The 20,561-nt window shown below is 45.8% G+C and overlaps 1 protein-coding gene across 1 annotated transcript; it reads right to left on the reverse strand.

Moving 5' to 3' along the window:
- Positions 1 to 13,115: 13,115 nt before the first annotated feature.
- On the reverse strand, positions 13,116 to 15,187 carry LOC105032618 (polyamine oxidase 1). The gene has a single exon (XM_010907141.4). The coding sequence runs from the start codon at positions 14,941 to 14,943 to the stop codon at positions 13,393 to 13,395; it is 1,551 nt and encodes a 516-aa protein (XP_010905443.1). The 5' UTR covers positions 14,944 to 15,187; the 3' UTR covers positions 13,116 to 13,392.
- Positions 15,188 to 20,561: the final 5,374 nt, after the last annotated feature.

Consider the following 20,561-nt stretch of genomic DNA (forward strand, 5'->3'; position numbering starts at 1 on the left):
TGCATTGATCTAATCTTCTTTTGTATTGCTTATCCCCTCTTGCCTCCTATTATTGGCTAAAATGCTGTTCAACTGACATGATCTGCAGGTTGTTGTCTCGCTTTATGTTATGCACTCACAACAGCTACAAGCATGTATCCGGTTTCATGATTCTAAGGTAAGAGTTTATTTTGATGCCTACTACATTCTCATGATGATTCAAAAGTAGTTTAAGATTTATTAGTAGGAATATGCCTGATTTACTTGTATATATGTAATTACGCTTAGAAATTTGAAAGATCCATAGTTGGCTTATTTTTTGGTATATGTTTTTACTACATAAAATGATTAGCCCTTGGTATCACTTTGAATGGATGATATGTACTTTAAAGGATCTAAGTGTTAACTTCAGAGTTAAGTTTTTCTGAATATTGGAGCTTTGAAACTTATGACACTTGGACGGTTGGATGTGATACTACACTGTGTTACTGCGTTCATGTGTATGTCGTGCTTGCTTTGACTAAGGTGCTGACACTTGGAGTATTATTATTATTATTATTATTTTTGGGGTTGGGGGGGGGTGTGCAATGACAAGTGCTAACATCAGATATTCCCTCCCAAGTGCATTGAACGTCCGAATTCTTATTGAAATTAAAATCCATCCTACAGTAGCTATTTATAATAATCTGGCAGTTTGCAGGTGTTTTTCCACTTTTATCTAGTTAGCACTCTTTACGAGCTTTGTTTACCTAAAGCTTGTACCAACATGTACAAGCAATCTATGATTTTGGTCATTGTCCCTCTCTGTTGAAGGAAGAGTAGCTCCTCTTCCTCCCCTTCAGCAGCTACAGTAATGTTTTTATTCATTGAAAACAGATAATTGTGTATTCAGAATAACCCAAAATGCTTGGTTCCTGCCACTTCAATTGGAGAAGATAATTTTTCTTTTAGTCGATCACAACCTCTAGATTGGGACAAGCTTTTCTAGTACATAGCTAACCACTCATTTAAAAATGAAGATCTAATTCTGAGCAGGGCCTCGTGCATTGGATTGCTCTTCTTTTTTTTTTTTTTTAAATTTCAAGCATGACCCTAGCATCTTGACAATTCTAATATATATCAAACTCCTATACATATGTTAACCAAGGCTGGTCTGGTCAATGGGATTCTTGAGCTTTAAGCCAGTTATAGTACCAGGCTCCTAATAAGAACAAGAATCTCTGCTATCGTCTATAAAGATTAAGATAAATTTCAAACATCAGCAAATCAAGGCAAAATTTGCTCCACTTCTTAAGATAAATGGATGGCTAGCCATGTTGCAAAAATGCAAACACCAACCTAAGGCTGAAAACGGCTCGGTCGATTCAGTTTTAAGTGATTTTTTAAAACCGAACCAACATTTCGGTTTAAGAGGTTTCTAAAACTAAATATTTGACTAAACATAATCAGTTTCTTCGGTTCGATTTTGTATCGGTTTGGTTTATTCATATAGCTTTCCCAAGTATTTGAATGGTTGGAACGGTTTTTTGGTTTAAGCGGGTTGGTCGATTTGATTTTTATTTTCTGTTTCTTTATTATGATTTATAATCAAGTCAAATTTGATCTAAATTGGATTGAAATAGGGCCAAATCAACATTTCAAATTCTTAATTCATATAAAATACATAGCCCAACATTGAATATATATGTAACATAAGTATATATATAAATATATAAATTTTTGCAGAAATTATCCTTTCAGATCTGCATCATTAGCATTATCACCCTTCAGAAATGATACAATAGCCTAATCTGCATGGTTAGTCCTTCACATCACCAAGGTCACCAATGTTTGAGCTGCCTAGTTTATATAACTCTCCAATCCACTAATATTTTTCCATTTTCTTAATCATAATTCTTTTTCTTCCAAGTTATGTTGAAAGGATCATTGTACTTAATATTGCCCTTGTTAGTTAATATTCTTCTTCTTCCAAGTTATGTCACTTTCAAAAGTCGCCATGGTAATACTGAAATGGATCATTTGGTCTTCACCTGCCCTAAAGTTGCTGATTCTGGTCTCACCCCCTCTCACCACCTTTATTGGCTATAAACTTATGGGTTGAGGCGATTGCCATCCTTGCCTCTCAAGGTGATGCAGCAGCTGACAGTACAAGGAAGACTGTCATCACTTGTTTGTTAGATGGAGCGTATGCAATCAGGGACATGGAGATCTTCCAAGGTACCCAAACCAATCTAATCATCATTCTTAGATCAGCCATGGTGCATGCTGATGAATTTCTGAACAAGGTCCAACAGGTCTCCTCTCACTATTCTGGCCTCTGGGGCCCAACCCAACGGAGGTTTCCATTTACACCTCTTCTCAACTCATTTGCAAAGCGCGCTCCCACGCCCGCCCCTCCCCCACACCCCCTGCATATGTGAATGTTAACTTGGATTGTTCAGTTCATCAGCATGGAGCTGGCATCGGATTCATCACCAAAGACCTCCATGGAAGAGTTCTTCATGCTGCTGCAGGCCCTATTGAGTCAACTTCAATTCCCATTGTCGGGCTTACTGCTGCCACTAATGGATTTTGATATTCTGCATATTCCTTATAGGCCAACAGAATTATCATGGAGGAGGATTCTAGAACTGCATATAACAACGAACAACCTCCACACCCCCCCACCCCCCTTCTCCTCTCATCTTTTCTTAGTATATAGACTGAGGTCCACCACTACAGATGTTCATTGCATGTGTTTATAATCTGTTTTCAACCACATCATTTCTGTTCATTTGATATTTGTTTTTTAATAGGTAACTTAATCAGATATAACGGGGCAACAAATTCACTGGACTTGGTCAGGTAAACTATAGGAGGGAATGTGCTTCTACACTGTGAGCAAACCTGTCATGGCCTAGATTAGATAGGACTGGCAATTTTAACAACACTTTTTGTTTATGCCTTCTATTCCCTGCTTGATTGTAATCAGATATTGCATTTGATAATGATCCTCAGATTTGTCACAGCATGTGGTTTTCTGGAGAAGAAAGTTGCAAATCAACATGTGTGCCATGTATTTGAAAGATTGTTTGATTTATATCCAAATGTGCTTTGATCATATAAAATATGAAAAAGATGAACTTGTAAGTCGGCTGCTTCTTTGATTTGAAGGAAAAATAACTGCTTGTAGGAAGTTATTTATACTCTACAGATAACAATAGTCACATCTGTCATGAAGATTGACATAAGATGTCACTGCCTGAAATTATTTCAATATTTTTACATCATATGTTCAGGTGATTATAAGATAGGTTAGCTGTGATGGATTATTCATTCTTGGACAGGATCGGCGGGAAAGTCTCCCTGGTGCAAGCCTGGCTCAACATTTGAAGTGGGTGCAAACAGCTCTAACCTGTAACTGATACACAAGACACTGCCCTAGAAGAAGCTACTGTGAGTGTTCTCTATTATGACTTAATCATCATTTTTGTCTTTGTGCTGATCTCTGTATTTGTTTGTTTTTATTGTGCCTGTTTTTCCTATCTTCAGATAAAACCTATATGATATTCAAAGTTTTTCTTGTCAGGAGTGGCGCTGGAAAATAATTCTGATTAGAGCATAAGAAGTGTATCATTAAAACAGCGATTCATTATCATAATAGCTTGTGCACACCTTATTAGGGAAGTAAACCTGTTAACCTGCTAGTAGGACAAAGAACAGCAAAAGTTGATTATATCATATAGGGAGTTTGCACATAGTACATTGCTATCAGGATCCATATGTTTGTGGATGCGTCAGACATTCTATGCATGGGATGGGTTGATATCTACTTCTTCGTGTAAGGAGTGTTGGGTATTTGTTGCAGAGGTAGATATGGAGGTAAGTATTTAGGGAGTGTGCTACTCGAATGGTTCTCCACAGTTCATCATCTTGGCCACTGACGTGCAAGGTATGCACCTGTCTGTCAGGAAGCATTCATCCCACACAGGATGCTCGGACACTTTTAGTCATATATACCAGTATTATGCACATTCAGTGGCAAGAGATGAGTACCTAATGGGTGGCCGCTATACTATCAGAAATCAGAATCTTTTATGATGATTTTCTTTTCCTGAGGTTTGATACATGCACTCAATTTTGGTCAATCGATGAATAGTTTAATAATATTTTACGGAGTTGAGAACCACAAGGCTTGTGTTCAAACATCCAACCTTGGTGAAAACTTTGAATTGTAAATAGATGATCAACAATTTATCGATGAATTAGAAAAAAAATAAATAATTGATGTTGGGTTGCACTTAGGAAATGACATGCTTGGTTGCTCTACATGGGTTGAGATCCTTATGCTCTCCAACATTCACATCCCCTCATTGATAAAGGGTCGTGGTTGATTCTATTCATATCTTCGAAGTTATCCCATCTGCACAATCTCCATTAGGAGCTGTTGTGGTACAAACAAGATAAAGGAAGCATTTGTCTCTCTGTTCCTGCATCATTGTCTAATCTTCTAAAAGACCTCCAATCAATTTATTAAAATGACAAGCTCTTTCTTGAGTGCTTGCAATAGTGTGCATGTTTGTTTAGATCACATACCCCTATTCCTCTTGCTATGAGTCCTGATCCTCCTTTCACTCGCACAGGGGGATTTGTCCGCTTGGTTGGGATCATGTGTGAGGGACACACCCTTACAGTGTTTGGTAGACCAAAATACGGGTAATCTTGGGATTTGGCTGTTTGCAGCCGAACTCGTTAGGCACTTGTGTTGCTTTCATGGTTGGACGTTGCCTCTTAGCATGAAGGGCAGCAAAAAGAGCGGGATTACGGTGTCCAGTCATTGGGTGGGAGCGAATAAGAAGCCTGCAAGCCAAAGGCCTTCATGATAGTTTTTAGGGGCCTATTGTTTTGTGTCACCCGTAGGTCAATGCCTCGAAATATTTTTGCGGTCGCAGCACCCATCTGGACCTTTGCTGCTTTGCCCGTCCTATCGGTACCTTTTTCCGGTTTGGAAATTTTATGCCCGGTTTTCCGTACATATATGGTTCTGGGTGCCTCTCGAACATCAATTTTCTGATTAGGTTACCTCTCGTACAAACTAAGGTTGTACGACTACAATAACACACATAAAGTCACCATTTATGATAAAAACTATAAAAGAGACGTATATTTACACAATAAAAGCTTGTTATGTAATATATGGCAAGCTTGATTATATATTGCTTGTGCTATGGAAAATTATAGATTTCAGAAGAAATTATATGTTATGTGCATCTTGATTCCTGACATTTGGTCTATGAAACACTGACCCTTTTTTATTATTTACTACCTCCATTTTGTAAAATGCATTTTAGAATCAAGTTAACCCAAGAAGAAAGTTATTTGGGGGGGGGGCGCGCGTTGTGGTGGTATGGGGAGGGGTCGTAGCATGGCCTGTTACTTTGATGGTCATATAATGACCAACATGAGATATGTCCATGAATCATAAATACGTAGGGACCAAGTATTATCACCCTAGCAACTAAGACGCTATATTTCTGTTCAAGACTCCTGCCTGCCTTCCCTGACGAACGCAACAATGTTAAAGTTGGGTTGCACTTCGTCGTTTCAATTTCTTATGGTATTTAAAATCTATCGAAACACAGTATGCTGCTTGTTTTTCTTCCAGGAAGAAGTTCGCCTGCTTAAAAATTAGAATGGGACCTCGTTCCAGAGCTGGCCGTCCAACTAAAGTTCTGATCTATTACGATCAATCTCTTCGTCGTCTGATCGTCGGGAGCGAGCACCTACAAAAAAAGTCCGCACTGATCAGAGGTGATTCCGGTGGGGACCCTTCGACGGTCAAGTCAGAGAGGAGACTAGGCAACAGTAGAAAAGAATCAAGGAGCTCAGCGATGAAAGAGAGAGCTAGAGAGGGGGGAGTTCAGAGGTTTCGAAAGAATCTCCTCCAGCGCTGTTGCCTTCTCCATTTTATAGTAGAGCGCGGCATGGCACCGTCATTAATGGCGCAGACAATGGAAGGAGCTGTCAAATCGTCGGAGGCTGTCAAATCGCCGTAGGCTATCAAATCACCGCGGATTGTCAGAACGAACCCATTTCTTCGACAGGACAATGTCCCAGGACGGCTATGCCGCATGCCTTTGTCAGGACGGCGGCTCTCAGTAGTCGTACGGCGTTTGAGGAAGCCGACCGACCATACGTCGGCATTTGGTTGTGGGATGTCGGATAATGACCCGGAGGCACCGTCGGCTGGTCAGGTGTCTTGCTTAAGTCGGATGTCGGCTGCCACCCCCGACAGTGAGTCGGTAATATGGATTCGACCGCTCGATCGGTCGGGAACAGCATGGGTCGGTTCGGTCGACACTCCTTCAGTCGGACAATGTCGGCAGCTACTATCGGCAGTCGTCGATCAGTGCGGTCGGTAGAGTCGGGCGTCGATCGAAGTCATCCGTCGGTCGTCGGTCAGATCGGTCCGAGGGTAAGTCGGCGTATGGGGGTCAGTCGGTATATCCCAACAGTTGTCCCCCCACTCCTGAGTCCGATGTCGTGTTGGCTTGCTTGAACACGTGGGCGACGGCTTCGGACGAAAGGAGTGGTTTTCCGTCATGTCTTGCCCCGACTCTGGCGATCGCATCAATGAACGATCCGATGTCGGTCATCCCAACTGCAGGTCGAGCATGCACGTTGGGTCGGAGGTCGGCCAACCTCTAAACGTAGCATGACACGATCATCCCGTAGAGTCTGATAGTTGAGTAGCATCCAACGTATCCGATAGTCGAGTAACGTCCGATGTATTCGGATAGAATAACGATGGCAAGTCGAATATCCGTTGTCCGGCCCTTGATCGGGCGTGCACGTCAGGATGTATGATAAACAGTGGCAAGCCGAATATCCTTCGATCGGTCGTGACCGGGTCGGTATGTCGCAAGTCGAATATCCGTTGACGTAGCATGTCGAGTCGTATGATAGACGGTGGCAAGCCAAATATCCTTCGATCGGTCGTGACCGGATCGGTATGTCGCAAGTCGAATACCCGTTGCCCAAACCTTGGTTGGGCGGGTATGTCGCGGTTGTCTTGACGTTTTGCCCTTTCTTAGTCGAAGCTAAGTTGGCAAGTTAGCCAGCCGCTTTGGTCGAAGCCCTTTGCCTTCAGAGGCGGGGCCGTCGGTTCGACGATCGATGATCAAGCCGTTGATTCGACGATCGAGCCGTTGGTTCGACGATCGGAGATCGAACCGTTGATTCGACGATCGACGATCGAGCCATGTTGGTCGGCGATCGAGCCATTGGTTCGACAATCGATGATCGAGCGTTGATTCAGCGATCGACAATGGAGCCATTGATTCGGTGATCGGCGATCGAGCCATTGATTCGATGATCGACGATCGAGCCATGTTGGTCGGAGCCTTTTGCCTTCAGAGATGGAGGCCGTCGGTTCGGCGATCGATGATCGAACCGTTGATTCGACGATCGACGATCGAGCCATTGATTCGACGATCGGCGATCGAGCCATGTTAATCGAGGCCTTTTGCCTTCAGAGGTCGAGGCCGTCGGTTCGGCGATCGATGATCGAGCCGTTGGTTCGGCGATCGACGATCGAGCCGTGTTGGTCGGGGCCTTTCGCCTTCAGAGGCTGAGGCTGTCGGTTCGACGATCGGTGATCGAGCCGTTGATTCGATGATCGACGATCGAGCCGTATTGGCCAAGGCCCTTTTGCCTTCATAGGCAGAGGCCGTCGGTTCGACAATCGGTGATCGAGCCGTTGATTCGGCGACTGACGATCGAGCCGTGTTGGTCGGCGATCGAGCCGTTGGTTTGGCGATCGATGATTGAGCCATTGATTCGATGATCGACGATCGAGCCATTGATTCGATGATCGGCGATTGAGCCATTGATTCGGCGATCGACGATCGAGCCATGTTGGTCGAGGCCTTTTGCCTTCAGAGGCCGATGCCGTCGGTTCGACGATCGATGATCGAGCCGTTGATTCGACGATCGACGATTGAGCCATGTTGGCCGAGGCCCTTTTGCCTTCAGAGGCGGAGGCCGTCGGTTCGGCGATCGGTGATCGAGCCATTGATTCGGCGATCGACGATCGAGCCATGTTAGTCGGGGCCTTTTGCCTTCAGAGGTCGAGGCCGTCGGTTCGGTGATCGATGATCGAGCCGTTGATTCGACGATCGGCGATCGAGCCGTGTTGGTCGAGGCCCTTTTGCCTTCAGAGACTGAGGCCGTCGGTTCGACGATCGATGATCGAGCTGTTGATTCGATGATCGACGATCGAGCCATTGATTCGACGATCGACGATCGAGCCATTGATTCGACGATTGGCGATCGAGCCATGTTGGTCGGGGCCTTTTGCCTTCAGAGGTCGAGGTCGTCGGTTCGGTGATCGGTGATCGAGCCGTTGATTCGGCGATCGACGATCGAGCCGTGTTGGTCGGAGCCTTTTGCCTTCAAATGTCAAGGCCGTCGGTTCGACGATCGATGATCGAGCCATTGATTCGACGATCGGCAATCGAGCCATTGATTCGGCGGTCGACGATCAAGCCATTGATTCGACGATCGACGATCGTGCCATGTTGGTCGGGGCTTTTTGCCTTCAGAGGTGGAGGCCGTTGGTTTGGCGATCGGTGATCGAGCCGTTGATTCGACGATCAACGATCGAGCCGCTTCGGTCGAGGCCCTTTTGCCTTCAGAGGCTGAGGCCGTCGTAGATACTCCGCTCCTTCGATCTCTATCAGGATCTGCACACGAGGAGCGAAGAGAGAGGTGTAGGAGTCATACATGTGATGCGTCGGTCTCAGACTCCGTTGTCGGGATGAGACCCGTCTATCGGTGGGGCCCACTGGGTTCAGCAGGAGCCCGATTTTTCTTCCGCTTCTCCTTCCGACCCATGCCCTCGGTCAAGCGTCGGTAGAAAGCTCCTTCGTCCACGCGCACGTATTTGTACGCACGCTCCAACAATTCAGCATACGTTCGGGGGAGGGTCTTGTCCAAGGAATAGGTGAACCGAGACCCCCTTAGTCCCCTCTTCATGGCCGAGATAGCCATGTCTTCGTTGAGGTCCCAGACCTCAAGTGTGGCCGCGTTGAACCGGGCCACAAAGTGTCGTAGAGTCATTTTTTCCCTGCTTGAGGGAGAAAAGACTGTCTGAGGTTCGCGATGGCTTCCGGCTGGTGCTGAAATGGGCCACGAAAGAATGTTCGAGCTGTCGAATGAGTGGATACTTTCCGAGCGGAGTCCGGAGTACCAGGCCCTGGCAGCTCTGCGGAGTGTGGCGGGGAAGCCGACGCAAAGGAGGGCATCAGTTGCCCCTTGGATTGTCATGAGAGCCTTGTAGCTCTCCAGATGGTCAATTGGGTCGGTGGAGCCATCGTAAGGCTCCACGTGAGGCATCTTGAATCGATTAGGGATCGGCTCGTCGAGGATGAGTCGGGAGAGAGGTTGGGTGGTTCGGAAGTCGACGTCGTTCGAAGACTTCTGGCCATCCATCTGGAGTTGAGTGAGCCGACAGTCGATTTCTTCGAACCTGCGTTCGTAGTCGTCCAACCGTCGGTGTTGAGAAACCCCAGGAGTCGAACCTCCCGAAGAATGTGAGGATGAGGCGGACGGTGTCCTCGGCCGCTTCCCCTTCCTTGCCCGCTCCAGCTGGGAAGGAGAGGGACGCCGAGACCGGTGAGGGTCACGCCGTGGCCGCCTCGCTCCTTCTCGGTGGGAGTGCTGAGGCGGCTGCCCTTGAGGAGGAGACGGGAGCTAACGCAGGCGTCAGCGGCTGCTTCTGGATGGCATAGGGTGCGTCGCCGGTTGTTCCGCCGGCAGTTGCGGCAACTGAGTCGGTTACTGTTGGAGGCTTTTGATTTGCGCCTTCGTAGTCACCACCGGATGCGGAGAGCTGGGCTCCGCCATGGAAGGTGGAGGAGGGGCCTCTTCCCGACGGGAAGAGCGCCTCGCCGACCCGGTAGCCCTCGATCGCTGAGCCCTGGTTCTTGTCATTTCGAAAGGATGTTTCGAGTTCTGTGGAGGTTGTGATCCCCCCTACCTGACGTGCCAAACCTGTTGCGGCCAATCCCCTCGTCGCCTGATCGCCGAAAGCGAGCGCCTGCAAAAGAAGTCCACACTGACCGGATGTGACTCCGGCGGGGACCCTCCGACAGTCAAGTCAGAGAGAAGACTAGGCAATAGTAGAAAAGAATCAAGGAGCTCAGCGATGAGAGAGAGAGAGCTAGAGAGGGGGGAGTTCAGGGGTTTCGAAAGAACCTCCTCCAGCGCTGTTGCCTTCCCCGTTTTATAGTAGAGTGCGGCATGGCACCGTCATTAATGGCGCAGACAATGGGAGGAGTTGTCAAATCGCCGGAGGCTGTCAAATCGTCGTGGGCTGTCAAATCACCGTGGGTTGTCAAAACGAACCCATGTCCTCGACAGGACAATGTCCCAGGGCGGTTATGCCGCATGCCTTTGTCAGGACGGCGGCCCTCAGTAGTCGTACGGCGTTTGAGGAAGCCGACCGACCATACGTCGGTATTTGGTTGTGGGATGTGTGTGGGGTGATGACCCGGAGGCACCATCGGCTGGTCAGGTGTCTTGCTTAAATCGGACGTCGGCTGCCACCCGCGATAGTGAGTCGGTAATATGGGTTCGGCCGCTCGATCGGTCGGAAACTGCATGGGTCGGTTCGACCGACACTCCTTCAGTCGGACAATGTCGGCAGCTACTACGGCAGTCGTCGATCAGTACAGTCGGTAGAGTCGGACGTCGGTCGGAGTCATCCATCGGTCGTCGATCAGATCGGTCTGAGGATAAGTCGGTGTATGAGGATCAGTCGATATATCCCAACATGATCAGTTGGCCGTCGCAGATGGGACCTTTAAATCCGACATTATCATGCATATGGTGGACCCAACAATCGCAACCATTCCTCCCTAATTGATTGGGCACCGGACGGACAATGTCGGCAGCTACTATCGACAGTCGTCGATCAGTACAGTCGGTAGAGTCGGACGTCGGTCGGAGTCATCCATCGGTCGTCGATCAGATCGGTCTGAGGATAAGTCGGTGTACGAGGATCAGTCGATATATCCCAACATGATCAGTTGGCCGTCGCAGATGGGACCTTTAAATCCGACATTATCATGCATATGGTGGACCCAACAATCGCAACCATTCCTCCCTAATTGATTGGGCACCGGATGCTGTGCTTCCTATAAATTTCAGCGCCTCAAAATCTTCTCGCTTCTCATAATGATAGGAATCTTGAACTTTTAACACACACAAACATATAATACAAGGACATAGCGACCGAAAGTTGCCGGAAGAGCTTCGCTGCCATGCCACTTTAACACCTAATATTATAAGCGTAAATTTCCCAGGAGTAGATAACTAAAGATTTATAATTGTGCATTCTGTATTGGAGAGAGAGGAAAAAAATCCAAAATCCACTGCTCTGAGATTGGAACTTGGAGACCCCTGGTTTTTATTTTGGCGCGGTTGATTAGATGGAGTGGGGACCAAGAAAGGGGCATTGTGCCTGATTGTCTATAAACGCGGACAAATCGTTAGAGGTGGATGGTGTTTGCATCTGCGGCAAGACAAGCCTATGCTCCTTTGACGTTTATGCATAGCTTCTAGCCGTGTGGCCCGCTATCTTTCTTTTGGCACATGTGCCATTTCCTCTTCCACCGTATAGGTTTTAGCATGTCAGAAAATTGCAAGTCCACATGTCTGTATGCCCACTCTGAGCCCAAAGCTGTCCAGCCCAACTTTAGCTCGGTTCATTGGTACCCTCTTTATTTTCTGGAACCTTGATTGTTGTACATTTACCGTATTACCTTTGGGAAAATATTATTTACATCTACGAACTCAAATAGCTTACAATTAAACTTGTATATCAATCTGCTGTGTGGACGGGCAGTCAGGTATACTCCGGCCAGGAGTAGTGTCCCCGAAAGGGATGTGCAAATGGTACAGCATACAACATGTCTGTGTGGAGATGCTGTGCGTGCACTATGGAAGATGGCTTCGTCTCATATCACTGGAAGATGGGCCAACTTAGTTTCAGAACTGGGGAATACACGCCCCACCTCACGTGGCTTGCTGGCAAACAAAGCTGACACCAATAATGTTGACCTCCATGTAGAGATACCTCCTACCTACATAACCCAACAAAACCACAAGAAAACAAGCTTGTCATCTGTCATTTGGATTAGCAGCCGGACCGGATCTGGGTGGCTTGTCTGTGGGGATTTAGCATATACTCTCAAACAAGTGATTCTGGTCACTTCTCAGATCTTGGAACGAGATCATGGAACAGGCCCGGATCTGGCCGTTTCTGTGTGGCATATCAAAGAAAGCAGCCTGGATAGGTTGTGTGCATCGGATTCTGTTTCATTACTCCCTCCCACTGTAAATTCGATAGGCCATCTGGTATGGGTAAGTGCTAAATCTACACTTGTTGGTGCAAAATCTATATACAAATTATATGTCGAGGGGATCGAAAATTCAAGTTGTATTATTTACTACTCTTTGGTGGTATTAATATTCGGGATTCACGGGCATGCTTTGACCTGGTTCGAGCTGATTTGGCAAAGTTTTTGACCTGATTCAGCATGTTTATTTCAACATGCGGTCCTGAGTCTACAAGTTGTCATGATTCTGTCGTGGAGAATTGTGCTGCCGGGTACAGTCCTTGCCTGGTTCAAAAAACGGGTTATCGTGGTGGAGGACCGCCATATGGGCATCTTATTTGCTGTGGATGGAAGAGATTCATTTGAGCTAATTTGTTTAAAATAAAGCTTTAGTGTCTGTTTAGCCGTTTGATTAGGTTCTTTCCATGGAATTAACCTGATAAAGGAGGTGCTGAGCAGAAGGTAAATGGTTGCGGGAATAAAAATTTCTGTTATTAGGTTAAATAAGAAATCAAAAATCCTAAAACATAGAGAGATTATAAATTATTTTGGAAACGGAAAATTTTTCCTTAGACAAAAAAAAAAAAAAAAATCATTTGCTTTGTGATATCATGGTGGTCTTGGTAGGGACCATTCTCAGGCCCATGTTCTCCTTTTTCTCTCCAGACTGATTCCACGATGTCTTTCTTTATATAACTTTGGAGCAGATTACGACCACAGCCTACATATCTTGTTTGGGCATCCAAACAAGCCCTGGAAGGGGAATAAGCTCAGTGTTTGAACCAATCACCGGTCAAAAGAACAAGATAAAACAAGAGAGATGAAGACACAACAGAAATATGGGGCAAGTTAAAATTCAAGAAAAACAGCGAGCAAAGAGGGAAAAAAGGGCCAAAAAAAAAAAAAAAAAAAAAATCTTCTCATAGACGTGCCCACCCTCCCAAACCTCACCTTCCCCTCCCTCCCTCTATTACATAAGCTTTAATTAAGAATACTGGGGTGATAACTATCTATTGATTAAATTTAATGATGACTAATATTGTACGAAGCTGCTGGTATAGCGATAGTGCTGGAGTAGCCGGTTAGCCTCTCTGATGCCGCTAAAATACGCCCCGTGCGTGGTAGAATAGTGCGTCCTGTGTGTGGCCTCCCCGGCGAATAATATCTGCAGCGGCGGCGGAGCACCGTCTCCTCCGCCGCCGCTTTCACGCGGCAGAGGCTCCGCCATGAGGTCCAGGTCGTCGCCGCTGGATCCGACGGCCACGTAGCTGTAAGAGCCCAGGAAGAGCGGATCCCTGGCCCAGCCGGTCCGCTTCACCCGGGCGATCCGCGGGTGGACGGTAGGCAGGAAGGCGTCCAGCGTGGCGTGGGCACCGCGGATGATCTCCTCGTCGCTCAGCAATTCGAGCTCCATGGCTTCCTCCCCAGCCAACCACGCCAACAACACCCTCGATCCGCCGTAGATCGGGCAGATCGAGTGCGTCCTCCTCATCCACCGCGGGATCTTCGCCACGTGTCTCGCCGACGACTCCGCCTGGTCGAACGCCATCTGGAGGAACGGGAAGAACCGCTGCGAATCATCGTCCATCTCCATGAAGAGCTTGTTCACCACGCCGAATCCCAGCCGTCCGATCGCGCCCCGCTTGAAATCCGGAAGGGCCGGGGAGAACACCACACCGGGGCCCGGCGGCAACCCCAAGCAGACCTCCTTCCCCAGCCCCATCCCCGCCTTGAGGACCCCCAGCGACACCGTGACGATCACGTGATCCGCAGCCATCGGGGTGTAATCCCCCTCGAAGTGGAGCCTCACGGGGCCGCCGCTCCCGCCTCCATCGGGGCACCACTCGACGCGGCGGAGCCGCCGCCCAAACCGGATCACGCCCGGGGGGATGGCAGCCGCGAGGGTCTGCACGATGCGCGAGTACCCCTTGGCGATCGTGATCTGGTCGCCGGGGAAGTCCCGGTACTCGCTCTCCGCGGCGAGGTCCAGCCACCTGAGGTCGTCGGCCGAGGTGCAGGTCCGCTCCGTGTTCTCGTGGATCGCGAAGACGGCGTCCTCCAGCGCCTCCAGGGTCCAGTCGCCCTCGCCGCCGCCGCCGCCGCCAGCGTCGCTGCGGGAAGCGCGGTACCTTTCGAGGCCGCGGCGGAGGAAGGAGCCGACGCCGGGGTCCTTGGGGTCGACGGGTGCGTCGCCGGCGCGGGCGGAGTCCATGAGGCGGCGGTAGAGGGCGGTGACGGGGGCGACGACGCGTGATGGATCGACGACGGCGCCGCCCTCGGCGACGGTGAGGGGGTCGGTGGGGAAGCCGTCCATGCGCTCCCATGGACGGGGGTCGGCGAGGGCCTGGAGGTCCTGGGCCATGGCGTAGATGGGGCTGCCGCCAATGCCGTGGATCCAGGTGGCGCCCATCTCGACGCGGTCGCCAGCGAACTCAGCGGTTAGGATCCGGCCGCCGATCCGGTCGCTGGCCTCGACGACGCAGAGGTCGAAGAGGTCACCGGTGGAGGTGTAGAGGCGGTGGGCGGCGGTAAGCCCCGCCATCCCCGCCCCGACGATCACTATTCTTGGCTTCTTGGCCACCATTATTGTTCCTCTACTCGAGAGCTGAAGGGGATAAGAGGAGATTTTAGAGGGAAGATGAGAGGGGCTAATTAAAGGGATTGATGAGGGGGATGTGGGAGACGGACAGGGGGACCGAAGTAATGGTATGGGGAAAGAAAGAGACAAGACAGAAGACTGGAAGGAGAAAGAGGGGAGAGAGAGAGAAAGAGAGAGAGGGAGAGAGAGAGAGTGTGTCAAATAATTCCGGGGAGTCGAATAAGGACGAGTCCCTCCTTTTCCTTCGTTTTGGGCTACTAAGTACTGACCTTGTTGATATATAATGAAAATAGTTGGTGGAGTCCCAGTATTTTCTTTCCCCCGGGCAAGGATAACTCCATACACTACATACATAGTCATGCCTACCACTCGTAGTCTTACGGATTATATGAATAGAGAGAGCGGCTTTTAGGGCTCCATCATATTCTTAATAGCTCATATTTTTCTAACTTTCAAAAATATTTTTTAGCTAACATCATCGATAAGTTAACATCATGGTAGTAAAAAAAGCATAAATCTCGTTGATGATATCATACTGAGGAAAAATCTGAAATAATATGTCAGTTATTTCATAATTATTTTTTATAATTATTTTTTAAAAAATATACAGTAAATTTTATTATGCCACTTCGGATCAGGCAAAAGGATTGCTAGTTGGTGAGATTTTTTTTTTTAGACTAGGATTTATGAATTACTAAAACATCATTAACAAAATTTATACTAACAACATAGCACATTTTGATACCTCCTATTGTTTATGTATTAATGATTATTTAACCAATGAACTTTCCACCATGGCAAGCAAAAATTTTTTTTGGATCGATGATTAATGATGTTCAACAAATTTAATTTGATCCATGTGTTTCTTAATTTGATGTGCAATATGGATTATTAACTTAGATGACCCATTATGTGCTTTGGCACAGAATAAAACTCAATTAGTTGCTGTATTATTTTTGAACTAAACTACCAGTTGTATTGTTGGAATATCAAAAGACCGTCAAATGGAGTATAGACAAATGGATAGATGGATATGTAGGATGTCTTGTCTCTCCACTGCTAGATAATTTTTTTCATTCTTCTTTTCCTTCCTTTGCTTCTTTTATTGTCGGATGCCAACTCCCAGGGCCCACCTCATCCCTCCATTTTCATCCTTTTTCACTTGGTTTTCACTTTTCAATAATGCTCACATGAGTATCTGATTCCAAACACGGACTGCCCTCGGTGTGAGTACCTTGCGTTCAGTTTGGCACCCTACTATACCCTTGTCTTCTTTCTCCTTTTGGACACTTGGTGCTTCTCTCATTCTTCATCCCGAGTAGGACCAGACTCGAGATGCCACCTATTCAATTTGAGCATAGGGTGGTCTTTGGTGGAAGGATGGTGAGCTTACTAAGGGGTCGGTGGATCGCGGAACCCAATGGTTGGCCGGTATTATCGAATGAGGTGGCAAGAAGAGCATGTTTCATGCTGTCGTTATATTAATTCAGTTTAAGCATAGGGTGGTCCGTGGTGGAAGATTGGTAAGCGTACCCAGGGGTCGGTGGATCGCGGAACCCCAATGGATGGCCGGGGATGTGGAATGAGGTGGCAAGAAAAACATGTTTCATGCTGAGAGTTATATTTGGGTGCTTTCTTTTCAGTTGCTCTTGGAATTTAGACCAAATCATGTCATGTGTTAAACATGGCTGAATTCAAGAAATTCATCTAAAATTGCACTTTTGTCTCCAGAGAACGGGAGAATCAATCTTGTTAGGAAAGTGTACAAATGGTCATTGAAGTTAAATTGCCCATCTCTCTCTCTCTCTCTAAATTTTCCTTTTTGAATGTTGTTGAATTCCCTAACAATCTTCTTGGAATCGGCTTTGTACTGGTGTTTAAGGGCCATACATGAGGCTCGTGACTAATTTAAGGCCGATATTAATATAACAAGTGTGCTTGCAGAAAAAATTCATGATCAGATATGTGTCAAGAGGTTTTGGAGGAGATGAAGCATTTGCCCTGTCCAAAACCTCCTACTCTCTAGCGATTTTAAAAGTTGGTAGAGCAAGAATTTCTTTAAGAAAATAGTACACCTAGCATAGTTGTTATTTACTTTTTAAACACATTGACTTGCTTGGCATGTTGGTCCAACTTTTTGAATAAGCTGATATATAATTTGAATCTTAAGTAAGGTTTCTCCTTTGTTTATTGGAAAATGACCCTAGGAAATTTAATATTTTCTCCTTTTGCTATGTGATAGTACGCTCACCCTTATCTTATGGTAGAGGAATCCAACCCACATGGTCCAACTAATCCTTCCCTTTCTCTATATTTCCTCATGAGAATACTATATGTTCATGCATGGGATAGTGACTATTCTATACAACATTTAGCAAGTTGTATGTTGATCGAAGTTTTTAATATTACCTCGATTTTTTTTTCTTGAGTATGAATTGTTCAAAATACTCTCTGCCTTTCATAATTCTGACAAATATTCTAATTAAAGGTTTTAGTTGGTTTTTGAGAATCATATATGATATATAATTTCTTACTCTAGGATGATAAAGTTAACTAGTGGATGAGTTTATCATAATAGGGAGAGTAGACAAAGGCATGGTGCTTAATTGCTTCGTTGATCATTTATGATGGGGTAAGAAATGGTCTTAGGATTAAGAGCTAAAGAGTTTTAAGTGATCATTGGAATCTCATGGTTGTTATAATTTATAAATTCTTATTTCAGGAATACAAGCTGCGGAGCATCAAAAATAGTAATATACAAGTGTCAGCATATCTAATATCTGACATAATACAACTTTCATCATTAACATGTAAGTTCTTCAACAGGATGGTAGCCCAAGCAAAAAGCTAAAATTCATCCAAGATGCGGACAATCCAATCGACATGATCCTATCAATACTCTTACATATGCCAATTTAGTTTCTACTACATACTATGAAACTTCTGCACAACATATACTTTTAGATATCATTTTGATTATATTGGATTATCATGGGGCAAATCATAAAATATGAGGTTTACAGCTGAATATGCTTGTTTGCTTGTGATGAATTATGAGGATGAGTTTTGATATTATACAATCATTTTAAATGGAAGATAAGGCTGTGTATATCCAATCTTCTGTGAGAACCTCCTAGGTAGTTCTTTTTTTCTTGTGATGAACTAGGATATGCTATTTTGTACCCAAAAAAAAAAAAGAAAAGAAAAAGAAAAAAAGCTAGGGCATGCTAATAGAAGTGCAGCCTGGTTCAGGTGACCTTCGCGTAGATTGGTAGAAAGGGCGTGAAATCAGTACTTCATAGATTTCTCAGCACCCTGCTGCTTTTTTGACTCGCCTACCCACCTGCAATTATTAGGCGGGGAGATGATTAAATTTAGGGTGTAGCGCTTCTTGAGCCACTAAGCATTATTAAAAAGAGCTCCCGTTTTCCTAAGCCCGATTCCCTCTCCTTTTGCGAGCGGAGCGACGCCCAAGGACCTGGATCCGTTCTACGGGGCGTCCCCGCCAAATACTTTCCGTTGGTTGAATTGACCTTTAGCTCTATCGAAAGGCTCGCAAACCAATCAACTGCTCTGCCAGATTGCTGATTTCATTAAATATTTTATGGTGTCATCCATTTCACCAGCCAAACACTGTCGTATCAGCTTGGACCATCTAGAACTGCAACACTAATAATGGCTTTCCTAAATTAAAATCCACGAACGAGTTGCATAGCAAAACTCTCTTCCACAATGTAAGAAATAAAATGAAGTTGTTCTTGAGATAGGAGGAGTTGGGAGAAAATAATGAAAAGAAGTCAATGTAGATATATCATCGTTCGAATGATGTGTTGAATTTTTGGAGTCCAGATGTCACCTGATACTCCTTCTTGTCGTCCAATTTCGGCAATGCAATTTGATATTTTATGTCATGTGAAATCCTGTCCTCACTGGGATATGGAGTCACATGCATCTGGAACACGTTATCTCGATTATCTAATCCATTGTCTATATCATCAAATAAATAAATAAATAAATGCATGTACCTCATGCCATCCGGATTTGGTGTGATGGTGTGGGCTGTCGCCAGATTAGCTTTGGATATTCTCGTGGAAAAGATGTTGGTTGACCGGCTGGAGATTTTCTTGAGATACTCTGAGGTGGCGCGCTTAAGAAGCGAAGGACGGGGTTTTTTTTAAAGCCTTGTTTCGCAAAAACCCTTGCTCGATCTCCGCCCCACCCCACTCACAGGAAAGCTGCCTCCTCCTGTAGACAAATGGCCTTTGTCTCCGATCCGTACTCGTCCAAGATATGTGGACCATACACTGAAGCTCTCTGATCTTTTTATTCATGGCCCTTCCGCCTAAGGATTTGATCAGCAGCTGTCACCACCAGACCTGCACTCGGTACTCTTCGTTCATTCATTATTTACACCGTATAATTATTACACACGCACACACACGTGAGGTGATGCTCCATCACGACTCGTGAGGTTTCTCTTTCTGCGTCTTGGCTTGTGGCCTGGAGTCCGAAACGGACGGTCTAGAAGCCATAGGGGACATCATTTTTTTTTTTTTTTTCCTGTGAGTACAGGGATAGATATAAGGTGTACACGCACTGTCACTCTGGCACACGACACCAGATCTCCACGGTCACTGAATTAATATCCGTGGACACCTCAGCTATTTGAGCTGGACTGCGCGGTGTCGTGCTGTCCATGACCTTCACCAGCAGTGCGAGTCCACGGAAGCTGAGCCCACCGGGAATCTGTGTCTTTTCCTTTGCAAGAAATGCGATGCGGGCGGCTTATATTCAATATATGAACAGTCACGAGATGCCGTAATGACAACTCAGTTGTGGAAAATTTAAAATAAAATTATAAAATCATGTAAAATCAAAATGATAAATTTTGTTTTTAATATTTTTAAAAAATATATATTTTTTATCATCATCATTAAGATTATTTCCACCCCAACTCATGTCACATCACCAATCAATTGTGGTCTCCATCAATGCTTTTTTCACCACCACCCCTGTTATCATCGTAGATATCTCTATAACGTTTGTTGTCATCATCATTCCATCACATAGTCAACGCTTTCACTATCATTGCCATCTTCTTCACGGCAACATCACCATCATTATTTTCGTCTATACAACATCGTCAATATCCTCACCATTACTGCTGCCTCTTCCTCCATATCATCTTCACCGTACCATCACACCCACCCCCTCTCCTCTACCACCCACTGCCAGCACGAGCTGCATCTCCATCTTTGTTATTATCATCATCAGAATACATACATTTTTTTTTAAATAATCAGCTACATCAGACGTATTTATATTTTAAATGTAAAAATATGTTTATTTTTTAACCAAATGATTTTTTTTTTTCGGTTGGCTATTATAACCAGAGCAGCAACTTGTAGCCTCATTCATCATTTCCGGTTTACTGTTTTAAGTAAACTGCCTCGTGGCTGAAGTGAACTTAAAAAATAACAACATGACGAAAAGAGAGAGATCGTTCGGATAAAGAGAAATCAATTGACGTAGAGTAGCGAACTGCAGGAGTATATCGACTGGAGTTGGGAATCATATTTCCAGCGGTCAAGAGACGAAACCAA

Source organism: Elaeis guineensis, chromosome 2 (assembly GCF_000442705.2).
Source record: "Elaeis guineensis isolate ETL-2024a chromosome 2, EG11, whole genome shotgun sequence".
Lineage (NCBI taxonomy): Eukaryota > Viridiplantae > Streptophyta > Magnoliopsida > Arecales > Arecaceae > Elaeis > Elaeis guineensis.